The 13,717-nt window shown below is 33.0% G+C and overlaps 2 protein-coding genes and 1 pseudogene across 2 annotated transcripts; 1 reads left to right on the top strand and 2 right to left on the bottom strand.

Annotated features, from left to right (window-relative positions):
* Nucleotides 1–1,180: 1,180 nt before the first annotated feature.
* On the bottom strand, nucleotides 1,181–2,122 carry LOC100957123 (olfactory receptor 6C6-like). Its single transcript, XM_003790645.1, has one exon. It carries the CDS (start codon nucleotides 2,120–2,122, stop codon nucleotides 1,181–1,183), a length of 942 nt encoding a protein of 313 aa, XP_003790693.1.
* Nucleotides 2,123–10,100: 7,978 nt separating this feature from the next.
* Nucleotides 10,101–11,045, top strand: LOC100956809 (olfactory receptor 6C6). Its single transcript, XM_003790644.1, has one exon. The coding sequence runs from the start codon at nucleotides 10,101–10,103 to the stop codon at nucleotides 11,043–11,045; it is 945 nt and encodes a 314-aa protein (XP_003790692.1).
* Nucleotides 11,046–12,760: 1,715 nt separating this feature from the next.
* Nucleotides 12,761–13,418, bottom strand: LOC100956491 (annotated as a pseudogene).
* Nucleotides 13,419–13,717: the final 299 nt, after the last annotated feature.

Here is a 13,717-nt window from a genome sequence, read left to right as displayed (position 1 = left end):
CCTGCCTCAGAAAATCTCCTCAGACAAGTTTATGTTTCTAGAATCTACTCCAAGTGAATTAAAAAGTTATTTTAGGGATGGGAACATGCAATGTGTATTCAAATAAGCTAAGCAGGTGGGTGATTGTTATTCACTATAAATTTTCAGATCTATAGACCTACCAAATTAAGCGCTAGTGCATTTCAGGCCACAAAAGCTTTTTATGATTTGAAGCTTGTCTTTTTTTCTTGCATTGTTGCATGATACCCCAAATGGAACATTTCCCTCCAGAGCCTCTAACATTTGCTGAGAGATCCAGCTGTGCTTGATGCAGATCTGGGGTAACTTGATACATAGTATTTCATTTTCAAATAGCCTTATAAGGAAAAGATTATTATTATGATGACATCCATTTTATAAATAGAAAAACATAGCAACAGAAAGTTTAAGAAATTGGATCCTAGATGGGTGGCTCAAAGTCTACACTCTGAATTGTCAAGTTTGTAATACTAGTTAGTGACACTGGAAGTATTTCCTAGTACCCCAGAGGTTGTGCATGTTGCTCAAGTCATGCCAGCATCATTCTTTTGCCATGTTTTTCCCATATATCACAACCCTCACAAGAATTTCCATTTTCTGAACTGCATTTCTGACTCGTGAAAATAATTCAATGCTCAATATCATGCCCCAATAATTCTGTAAATAGCTGTATCATAAAAAATAATACAACTCAGTCTTTATTAGTTTCCTTATTTGTTTCCTGCACTTCAAGGTATGAAATGTTAGTGGGAAAAATATTTATGTTCAGAGTAGTAGCTAGGATAGGATTAACCTATAATAAATAGATGTTAAATCAAGTAACTACTTACATTTAATAAGATTAACGAAGACATGATATGTTAATATGTAATTGAAGTAGGCTGTTTGAGGTGATTTTGTTTGTTTTTGAGGAAATGAGTATCATGTGTTGGAAAGTAAATTTGATTTAACGTTTGTGTTGAAATTTGAGGGTAGAGCTATTGCTCTATTACAGTAAAGAGTGCTAATCATAAAGGAAAATAGGAAAGGTGAATCATGCTGAAGGTTTGGTTAAAATGTTATGAGAAAGTTAATTAATTCAAGGATGAATTAAGTAAAGTAGAACAATAAGTTAAAAAGTTATTTTCTTTTTTCTACAAGATTTTTTACATGATTCCTTTTTTTATTTCTTGAAATATGCAAAGAAAATCTTTTGGATTGTATCCTTGAAGGCTTGTTTCACCTGCTGGTTCCTTAGGGTGTATATGAAAGGGTTTAATAAAGGGGCAACAGAGGTATAAATAACTGCTACACCTTTGGATAAAGTCACTCGTTCCTTTGCAGATGGCTTTGCATAAATAAAGATGCAGCTGCCATAAGTCAAGGAGACTACAATCATGTGAGACAAACAAGTAGAAAAAGCCTTTGTTCTTTTCTGAGCAGAGGGGATTTTTAGAATGGTTTTAATAATGTACGTATAGGAAAGAATCACTAGCAGCAAAGTAACAGCCAGTGTTATAGCAGCTGAGACAAATGAAATCAACTCTAGTAAATGAGTGTCTGTGCAAGAAATCTGTAACACGGGGGATGTGTCACACATGAAATGATCAATTACTTTGGAAGCACAAAATTTCAGTTTCAGCCCTAAGATTAAAGGTGGAAAGGTAATCAAAAAGCCGGCTGTCCATGAACTGAGTACAAGTTGGTAGCACACTCTGTTGCTCATAATGATTGGGTAATGTAGAGGTTTGCAGATTGCTACATAACGATCAAAAGACATGGCAGCCAGTAAGTAAAATTCGGTGACTCCTAATAAGAGGAAAAAGAATAACTGAGCTGCACAACTATTGTAGGTAATGACCTTGTTTTTAGTCATTATAGTTATCAGGAATCTGGGTATACAGACCGTTGTCAGTGACAATTCCAAGAAGGAGAAATTTCGGAGGAAGAAATACATTGGAGTCTTGAGGCGGGGATCCAGCAGGGTAAGGAGGATGATAGATAAGTTCCCCATCACACTTAACATGTAGTTCAGAAAGAGAAATATACAAAGCAGAATTTGCAATTGTGGGTCATCTGTCAATCCCAGCAGAATGAACTCTATCTCCTTTGATTGGTTCTTCATTTCAGATTTGAGGGCTATTATGTAACAAAGGAAAAGAGCCTCAAAAAGCAGAAACAACAGAATTTTTAAAAGCTACAAACACAGGAAAAACATTTTGATAAAGCAAATGATACTTAAAATTATTGGAGAGTTCAACCTCAGATTCTTCTCATTGACTATTTCATTTAAGCCAATGTTATCGTTATAGCGATAGCAAATTCTTTCTTTTCTTTCCCTTTTAAACTTTAAAGGTAATTTAAATTTTGGCAGATCACCTTCAAATGAATTCTGCTTAAATGTTCTAAATAGAATATAAGTTATTACTTGGAATATATTTTCTGTGTTATTTAATAATGTATTGAAACAATTCTACACAATATTGCCAGTGTTCATTTACAAGAATTGTTAAAAAAACTTTAGCACAAAAAAGACTTAAATATTTTTAAGGAAATAAAAAAATTAACATCTACATATTTTCTTTGTTGAAAATTTTCTTGCATATGTCATTATTTTGTGCCGATATAGTCTTCTCTCTCCTTCTTCAAATACATCAATCTTCTTACAATCAGTTGCATTGAACTTGTTTCTATGTAATCAGAAAGTATTAAATATAGCATTTACATAAAAATAGAAAAACCATGACTATTTACTTATTAATGGAAATTACTTGGCTGTTACTGAAGAATTGCTTTATTATGATCTAGATATTTCCTTCAAATTACAACTGACTTAGCATATGCAAGATATATCAGTATAATTTTTCCCTGTGGGAATATGGTAGAAAGAAGAGTCAAATAAGAAATAATAAATATTCTCATTTTTATGTTATAAAATATTAAATTATTTCAAAAATAAATTTAATTGCAACACTTTTATTGAGTAACATTCAAAGAAGAAATGCATTCTGGATATTATATGCACCTTCTAATACTTACCATTTCCACTTACACTTACTGAAATCATAGGACTCAGAAATTACAGTTCAATTAGAATTCTTTCATACCAGATAAGATTCATGTTCCATTCTTTCTTAAATATTTAAACTTAAATAAACATTTCATTTATACAAATTCTAAATAAAAATGTGATCCTCTGGGCAAAATGAAACAATTTAAAAAAAAACTCTCAGATAAAAGGAACCCAAACTTTATAATGTCTTCCAATTTTATATTAATAATAGGTCCAGTTTGTCATTTTGCTCAGTTTTATCATTTATCAAGGGAATTAATTGAAATAAAAAGAAGAAAAAACTGTCCTCTGGAGACTGTTGTTCAGGATGTAGCAATTATGTTAAAAAAAAAAAGAAAAGAAAAAGAAAGAAGAAAACAAAGAAGGAAATTAAAAAGCTATTGTGAATTGCTTTAACTAAGGTGATATTCTCTCCCCCCACCTAAATTAGAAATTATTTAAACTCCATACAAAATGCCAATAAGAATTTCAGATCCAATGCCTGGAAAAAAATTCTACTGGTAAGATGGCTTACCCCAAGCAGGAAACTGTCTTTGCTTCCATTACAAAATATAGTAGTATTTCATTAAATTGATTGCTACCCCACACTGGGAGGTGTCAGTACTTAAATGTTTCCTATTTATTTTTCTTTTGAAATAATAATAAACTTAAAGTTACAAAAATATAAGTAACTTTATTCCTAAGCAGTTTGATGTGCAATCTCCTGCCCAATATTCTAGTACACATTTATTATGAAAAAGAATATTCTACAACATAACCACAGGCATCCATAAAGATCAACATTTATATATTACTAATATTTAAACTTTCAGTTCTGTTCAAGTTTACCAATTGTCTCAAAATTGCCCTTTACAGGAAAAAGAATACAGTTCAGAATGGTATATTTCTTCATGATTAGATTGAATTCATTAACCTTTCGCAGAAATATCACAGAGGTAAGGCTGTCTTCTCATTAAATCTTTATCAAGTATCATGCTATTTATTTCATTTTTTTATTTTGGATGATATTTTCTTTGATTTATTGATTAACATAGCAACTTGGTAAGTTGGGTCACAAACCACATCTTAACAAATTTAAGAATGTTAAAACCAGGTGGTGCCTGTGGCTCAAAGGAGTAGAGCACCAGCTTCATACGCCAGAGGTGGTGGGTTCAAACCCAGCCCCAGCCAAAAACAACTAAAAATAAACAAACAAACAAACAAAAAACAAGAATGTTAAAACCACACCGAGTGTTCTTTCCAAACACTATCACTATCAGACCTGGTAAGTTCACAAATACATAGAAACTATGGAAACTAAACAATGCACTTCCAAGAAAATAATGAATCAAAGAAAAAAAGTCAAAAAGAAATTTGGAAAATATCTTGAGAAAAAATAATATGAAAATACAATATATCAATACTTATGGGATACAATAAAAACAGTACTAAGAGGAAAAATTGCAGCAATAAACACCTACATTAAAAAAGAAGAAAGATCTCAAATAAAAAATTAAAACAATGATATCCCTCAAAACTAGAAAAAGAACCAATAGTATCCAAAGATAGTGGAAGGAAATAGTAAAGATTATGGCAGGAATAAATAAAGAATAAAAATAATGGAAAACATGATGAAAATAATTGTAGGTTTTTGAATACAATTAGGTAACCCTTAACTAAAGTTGCTAAGAAGAAAGACAGAAGATGCAAGTAAATTCAATCAGAAATGAAAGAGAGGGCATTAAAACTGATGCCACAGAAGTAAAAATAATCATTAGATAACTATGAACAACTATGGATAATTCCTAGAAACACACTACCTATCAAGACTAACTCATGAAGAAATAGAGATTGAATAAGTATTCAGATTTTTCCGAAAAGAAAAGCCCAGAATCTGATGTATTCATTGTTAATTCTACCCAACTTTTAAAAAAGAATTAATACTGATTCTTGTCAATCTTACCCAAAAAGTGAAGAGGGTGAGATGTTTCCCAACTCATTTTATATGGTTACCATTATCTTGTCACAAAAGGCAGAAAAAGGCACTACAAGAAAAAAATACTTCAGGCCAATGTATTTATGAACATAAATGCAAAACTTCAAGAAAATACCAGAAAACTGAATCCAACAGAACATTAAAAAAAAAAAAAACATACAGCATGCCATATGGGATTTATGCATGGAATGCAAGAGTGGTTCAACATATACAAACCAATTAATGTGGTACACCATATTAACAGAACAGTGAATTTAAATCACATGATTATCTCACTATACCCAGAAAATGCATTTGAAAAAATTCACCACCATTTGATGATAAAACTTTCAATATACAAGGAAAAGAGGAATTTAGCTCAACATAAATGTCCGTATATGAAAAATCCACTATGAACATCATACTGAATAGTGAAAAACCAAAGACTTTTTCTCCAAGGAATAAGCCATTGATGCCCACTCTCTCCACTTCTATTCAACGTAGTTTTGGAAGTCCCAGCTAGAGCAATCTGTTCTAAAAAAATAAAAGGCATTCACATTGGATGAGAAGAAGTAAAATTACAGATGACATAATCATATATAGAAGACCCTAAACAATCTTCTCCCTCAAAAATAAAAGGCAGACTAATAATAACTAGATTCAAAATTAACATTAGTTACATTTGTCTTCTAAAAAACAACCAATGTGAAATGGAAATTAATTAATGATTCCATTAAATAGCATCACAAAAAGAATAAAATTATTAGAAATAAATTTAGCTAAGGAATTAATAATCTTGTATACTGAAAACTATAAAACATTGATGAATGAAATTTAAGATGCAAACAAATGGAGAGATAGCCCATAATCATGCATTAAGATATTATGTATTTGATATTGTTAAAATATCCATGCTAACCCAAACTGATTAACAGATTCAAGACAAACTCTATCAAAATTCCAATGACATTTTTTTGAAAAATAGATAAAACAATACTAATATTCTTCCAGAATCACAAAGGACCTCAAGCAGTGGAAACACTTAAGAAAGGGAAACAAAACTGGAGGCATCACATTTCCTTATCTTAAAATATATTATAAAGCTACAATAATTCAATAATTAAAAGAGCATTGAGCTGGCTTAAAAACAGACCTATAGACCAGTGTAACAGAATAGAAAGCCCAGAATTAAATCCATGGTACACAGTCAACTGATATTTCAAAAGCATGCCAAAAATACACAATATGAAAAGGACATTCTCTTCAACCAATGGTGATGGGAAAACTGCACATTCACATAGAAAAGAATGAAATCAGACACTTGTACACCACACCAAACAATTCAACTCAAAATGAATTAAATACTTTAACAGAAAACCCAAAACTATAAAACACATAGAAGAAAACATGGAGGACAGCTTGATGACACTGATGTTGGCAATGATTTCTCGGATGTGTTGCTAAAGGCACAGGCACCAAAATAAAAAGTAGACAAATGAGAATGATTATGCCAGATGAAAAATCTTCTACACAGCAAAACAAACAATAAATAAGGTGAAAAGTCAACCAGTGGAATTAGAGAAGAGATATTTGTAAACCATAAAACCCTACTAAGGGGTTAGTCTCCAAAATATATAAGGAGCTCCTACTACTAAAGATAAAAAAATTTCTACATAATCCAGTTTAACAATGGGCAAGGATCTTGGGTACACATTTCCCCAAATATAACACACATAAGCCAAAAAATAATTAACAAGATCCTCAGCATCATAAATTTTCAGAATATATAATTTAAAATAACAAAGAGTCATTGTCTAACACCTGTTAATACAACCATTATTTTAAAAAAGGATTAGAATGTTAGTGAGGATGTTGAGAATTAGAGCTCTTGTACCTGCTTGGAGGGATGTAAAACAGTGCAGCCATAAGGGAAAACAAATTAAAGCTATAACTACCATAAGGCAGTCCCACTTCTAAATGTTTGCTCAAAAGAATTTAAATCAGGATTTCAAATTGATATTTGTGGGCTCTCTCTTCTCTCTCTTTCTCTCTCTATCTCTATGTGTGTGTGTGTGTGTGTCTATGTGTCACACACACAGGATGCCAACAAAATATGCAGAATTTACAAAGGAAAAAACTGTACTCAATATATAATGATAACAATAAAGGAATACAGTAACATTTGACTTTCATAATTACTCAGTGTATATGTAAGGTATTATAATGTATAATATATGCACATCTCTTATAATGTACATGTATTTTTGGCACCCTGGAATATAGATAGATAGATCTACATATACACATATGTATATATATGTTTCTGAGTGTGGGTATTATATATCCACATGTGGTTGTAGTTGGTAGCTACCTTATATCTTATTGGGCAGTGTAGACCTAAGTGGTCTTCTAAATACTATAGTTGGTTAAAAAATAAAAAGTAAATGATATCCAAATAATTATAATGGAAGGATGATTGAGGATGAATTTAAGAAAAAAATTTGTCTTCTGCAGTAGTTTGATGAACTTTTCCACACATATAGTCAGGCAACCATCACCACAATCAAGATATAAAACATTTTCATCATCCTAAAGTGTTCCCTGTGACACTTCTGTAACTGATGCCTTCTCAGCACCTGGGACCACTGATCAGATTTCTGTCCCTATGGTTCAGTCTTTTCCAGAATCACATCAATGGAATGATACAATATTTTTGTATCATTACAAACCATCTTGTATCTGCTTCTTTCACTTAACATACTGTTTTTAAGATTCAATTGTATGTTTTATGTATCAGTAGTACATTCCATTGTAACCATGAAACCAGCTTAGGAATTTCCCATGTTACCCCAGACAGGGAACTCTTAATGTTGATGTTAAATAATGTATCATTGATTTTTCTAAATCACTGGTAATATTCCTCTGGGATGTTGTATCGACAGCTTTTTTATTTACAGCGATGGCTTTTATTACCAATGATTAGTGTATTTGTAACTTTGATCCCCAGAGAAAAGTTCACTGCGTCAATAAATTCCCTTGGGTCTGCAGTAAATAGAAAATGATAAAACTGCAGCATTTTATAAGTGTACAGTAGCAATATGGTATCTCTTTCTTGGAGGGGTTATTTATCTCTCTTAGATGATTTCCTGGCTTACTTTCTAGTTTTTAGCTTATTTCACTTTAAAGAATACATATTTAGTTCAAGTTTTTTGGTGATAGTAATCTCAATTATAAGGTTAAAATTTCACAAAATTTCAATTTAGCTGGCATGGATGTGCATTAAAATCATTAACAACTGAGTCCAAAATGTCATAGTGAGCATGAATGTGGAAATTCTTTACAGAATCAAAATATGTACACATTGCCTCGCCACATAAAGATTGTCAGTAAGAAATCTCCCCAGGGGATAATAAAATGTAGTCATAAAAATGAGTAAAATCATCATTAATTATGTTAGCACATATCTCTTTCACGTAGAGAGGAAAAGGAATAGCAGATCTAAAAAGGTAAGTCAACCATACTTTAAACTTCACTCAAAACTGGAAATTAAGGCAAGTGTGCAGTAAATCCAACTGAGGAAGTTAAATTAGACAACAGAATTTTCATGATTTACAAACTTTTTTTAATGGGAAATTAATTTTATGGCTATGTACTAATAAGTGTTGTTATCTATTTTATTTGTATGCTGTTGCATCTATGTTTTATTTTCTCTGACTCTATTTGTGAATTATTTGATAGCTATTTCCCTGGGTGACGTGAGGTATGGATAAATAGTGAGCAATTCTTTTCTACAGTTTCAGATAATGTAGTTCTAGAACAGTTTGTTAGATTCACATGGTGCAGAAATTGTTTGACTAACTCCTAGAAAACTTTTCAGATCCGAAGTAGAGCAAAATTGTGAGTATTGGAGATAATGAGGGCATAAATACACACTTTTTACAATAAAAGCTTGTGACCACTTAACAACTAAAGCCTGCAAGTCTCCAGATGTCATGTTAAAACATTAATCTACTCACTAGTATGTATGATAGAAAATCACATTATGCATGCAAAATCATAGTGCTACTTTTATACAAACCAGTTTAGAAAAGTAATACATGGAAAGTACAGCAATATTAAGATAAATCCAAAAACAAAAGCAATAGAGTGCTCTGGTAATGCATTTGTTTAAAAATCCATAAATAATGCAAAAATGAAGCAGATCAACATATTCACTATGACAAGGGGACTCTATGGGATTAAATAGAATTCTTATATGTAGAAAGGATAGTATATTTTTTTTTCTGGGATAGTCGATGGTTTTATAAAGAATATGAAAGCAGCAAAGCAAAATAAAATTATTGACACAGAACCAGAGTTATGTAGCCACATTTCAAAAAAGTTAACTAAAAATAAAACATAATATTCCCACTTAAATTTATAATTTGTGTTTGTCATGTTCTGGTTTGTTTGTCCTATATTTTGATAAATTACCGTCAATTCAAATATTGGAAAGCCAATCAAGAAGATTAATAAATATAACGTCATACTGTAGGTACAGAGAAAACTTCAAAACAGCTGAACTTTGAATTTCTAACTACTTGTTGGAAATCAATACTACCTCAGCCATTGACCAGCACAGGAATTGTGATATAACGCTATATCTTGGTTTTGAAAACTTCATCCTGATACTCTGTCTAAACAGGCAACCTAGCTTACTGCAACTTGCACAGGTATGATAAAAATAATAGAAAATAAACTTTACATAATTAATATGATTTTACTTAAATTATATATGTAGAGCATAATTCTTCTAGGAGTAACAATCTAAAATCCATATTAGTCAAATATACATATGTTATTGTAGTCTTAGGGGGAAATTTGTAAGGAATGTTATAAAGAGAACTAATAGATTAGAAGGAACTTTGAATTAACCTATGGCCTGTAAATATGTGTTCTCTGTCATTTTAGGCTGGAGAAATCATTTGTATATGAATAAGTTTGAATATATATGTACATGTATATATGTTCTTATTTTAGGAAACTAATTTTGTTTTTATTTTCCCATATAGATTCAATAAAGTTTACAAAAGAGAAATGAAAAACCAAACGATGGAAATAGAATTCATTTTGCTGGGATTGACAGATGACCCCCAATTGCAGATTGTGATTTTCCTGTTTCTATTTCTCAACTACATGTTGAGTCTTATGGGGAACTTAATCATTATCCTCCTCACCCTGCTAGATCCCCGTCTCAAGACTCCCATGTATTTTTTTCTCCGTAATTTCTCCTTTTTGGAAATCATATTTACAACTGTGTGTATTCCCAGATTCTTGATAACTATTGTGACTAGAGACAAAACTATTTCTTATAATAATTGTGCAGCTCAATTATTCTTTATCCTGTTACTGGGAGTTACTGAGTTTTACCTCCTGGCTGCCATGTCCTATGACCGCTATGTTGCTATCTGCAAACCACTGCATTACCCAATTATTATGAGCAGCAAGGTGTGTTACCAACTTGTACTTAGCTCTTGGGTAACTGGATTCCTGATTATCTTTCCCCCATTGGTCATGGGACTCAAGCTGGATTTCTGTGCTTCTAAAAAAATTGATCACTTTATGTGCGAAACTTCTCCTATTCTGCAGATCTCTTGCACAGATACACATGTCCTAGAACTGATGTCGTTTATCTTAGCTGTGGTGACACTTGTGGTCACATTGGTATTAGTGATCCTCTCTTACACTTACATCATTAAGACTATTCTGAAATTCCCTTCTGCTCAGCAAAGGACCAAAGCTTTTTCCACCTGTACTTCCCACATGATCGTTGTCTCCATGACTTATGGTAGCTGTATCTTTATGTATATTAAACCATCTGCAAGAGAAAGAGTGACTGTGTCTAAAGGTGTAGCTTTGCTGTATACCTCAATTACTCCATTACTAAATCCCTTCATTTATACTCTAAGGAACCAGCAGGTGAAAGAAGTCTTCTGGGATGTATTACAGAAGAATTTGTGTTTCTCAAAAAAAATGTTTTAGGAATATGATATGAATTATATCCTTACCATAAAAACTGGAAAAACATTTTTTATGTCTTTGAGTTGTATTTTTCGATCTCATTAGTTATTAGACATAAGAGAGCCTCTTGAATAATTTTGTAACTCAGTTCCACCCCTACATTCTACCCTTTCTTATGAAATATTTCACACTGCCACAATAATTTCCTTTAATACAAATTTAACATCTCTTTTATTCATGTCAGATATTAGCTTTAATCATTCATGTTAAAGAAAAACATTCCAAAGAAGGCATCATTGTAGCTGAGGTCTCCCAATTTGTCCAGTTGACAAAGCACCCAGTAGAGTTGACAATATATAATAAACTTTAAAAATATGATATGTATAAAGTACAACAAAAAAAATACTGAGAAACACATGAAAGAATATAAAATTGCCAGAGCCTAAGAAATAAGCTAATCTACACGAATACAGACATATCTACATATTGAAGAGAGACATGTAAATACAGAGAAGTTTGCTTTTCCACATAATTTATTTTGTGTTTGTCCAGAAACTGAAGAGTAGATAGTATCTTATGGTTACCACTCCCCTAATCTTGGCAAAAGATCACACATCAGAGTGCCTCTAGCTGCCATTTTCTATTGCTTCCCTGGTGAAACAACTAAGGAGCCAAATTCCTTCAGCAGATGCTCAACAGGGCTCCCATTGTTCCCAGCTCAAAATTCAGAGGTATAATGGGCTCCATTCATACAGAAAGATTACAGGCTGGGTGATGGTCTCTTAGAATAGTGTCATGTTTTGGTTGGGACATTGACTTTTCAAAAATACTGATTTGCACACATAGTATTAATTATTTTAAGTACCGTATAAAACTTAGCAGATACTAAACTGGGAGTCAGGCACACAAGTCTTATCCCCAGTTCTCTAACATGACTTTAAGCAAGTCATTTGCACTTTTGAACCTCAGTTTTCTTGTTTATGAAAGTAAGTTTTCTTTTTCTTTTCTTTCATTTTTTTTTTTTTTTTTTTTTTTGGAGAGTCTTGCTTTGTTGCCCTGGGTAGAATATAGTGTAGTGGTGTCATTACAGCTCACAGCAACCTCAAACTATTGGGCTCAAGCTTGCCTCTTCCCGCCTCAAACTCCTGAGCTGCTGGGACTACAGGTACCTGCCATAACACCTGGCTATTTTTATTTTTTTGTTTTTCAGTAGACAGAGGGGTCTCACTCTTGCTTAGAAGTTCAAGACTACCCTATCAAGCAATCCTCCTGCCTCATCCTCCCAGTGTGTTAAGATTATAGGCATGAGACACCATGCCCAGTCAATGAAAATAATTTCTAAGATCACTTAGAACTCTAAAATTATATGAACACATATGAAGTCTATTGATGGTACTTCACTATTCACTCCATCAAATGGGGATAATTATAAGTAGATCACAACTTTTCATTCACTATCTTCACTTAAATACAAGGAGCCTTAATAAAAACAAAGTCCATTTTCTATTCTCTCTCTGAAACAGACAAATCACAATGAATAAAGTCCAGTGAGTCCCTCCATCCCCACAAATCCAGGATCACTCAAGCAGGTAGCCGTACACAAAGCACAATGACAAAGAGCATAAAGAGAAGTCACAAGAATTTCTGTATGTCACATCTTCTAAGGTCATTAATGCATTTTGAGAATCTCTTCATTTCTTTTCAATAACTGAAAGTTCTCTGAAGAAAAATGTCGTTTATATTAACAATGTGATCAATGTTTCAAGCTTCCACATCATGTTGTTGTTTTGTTTTTTCAACCTCAAAACTTGCCAGAGCAATGACTTTGTATCCAGAGCCAAGGTCTGTAGGAACTTTCTCAAACTGGCTGAGGATAGCACCTACATTTGCTGACAAGAAGGCCTCATCGTCTGTAGTCAGCTTCTTTCCAAGTTTCCCGAGAGCTGTCAGTATCTCCACTTTCTGTTGTGTATAAAGGTCACTTTCCAATTTTCCTACCATTAAATCTCTATCCATCTCTGCTAACCTTGTCCGAAGCTGACCTGGCTGTCTCTTTGCAAATAATCTGATGACCTCTGGGGTTTTAAAGACCTGGCTGATAGCTACTTGAATGGCCAACTGCATTGCACTTAGTTCATCTATCAGTCATATTTCCAGACATAATTTTCTTCAGTGAATCATTAAATTCAGTTAGTTGCTCCAGAGTTTCCTTTTTGATTTCTGTATCCTTTTTATTCATCTGTATCAAGTTCTTCTTTGCATTCCTCCACATAGTGTAATTACTGTGTTAGTCTATCCAACTGTTTTTCTAAATTCTGTTTTAATTTGCTTGTCTCTGTCTTTCCTCTGGAAACCATTTTAATTTCTGTCTTAGTACTCTGAACTCTGAACAGTGCCGACTCATCTTCGTTGGATAAACCTCAATTCTTTAAGTGCTGAGCGTCACAGGACAATGAAATTGTTAGTCAGATTTACAAGAGGCTCAAAGTTCAAACCACGTTGTGACCTTGTGACGGTGTTGGCTGTGACCAGGCCTGAGCCAACGTAAAGGGGAAGCACCACTGACGCACGCACACACTTCCAGGCTCCTGGAACCAATGAGAGTGTGGCCGCTGTGTTCTTCTCAGTAGGGTCCGGGTTGTAGGTCTTCTCTGGGAGAACTGGGAAGGTCGGCCTGAGGGCGTTGTAAGGAC

The sequence above is a fragment of the Otolemur garnettii genome, unplaced genomic scaffold, assembly GCF_000181295.1.
Source record: "Otolemur garnettii isolate 467f Iridium unplaced genomic scaffold, OtoGar3 scaffold00043, whole genome shotgun sequence".
In the NCBI taxonomy this organism is placed as follows: Eukaryota; Metazoa; Chordata; class Mammalia; order Primates; family Galagidae; genus Otolemur; species Otolemur garnettii.
The sequence above is the reverse complement of the archived record's forward strand: the minus strand, read 5'-3'. Positions and strand labels throughout refer to the sequence as shown.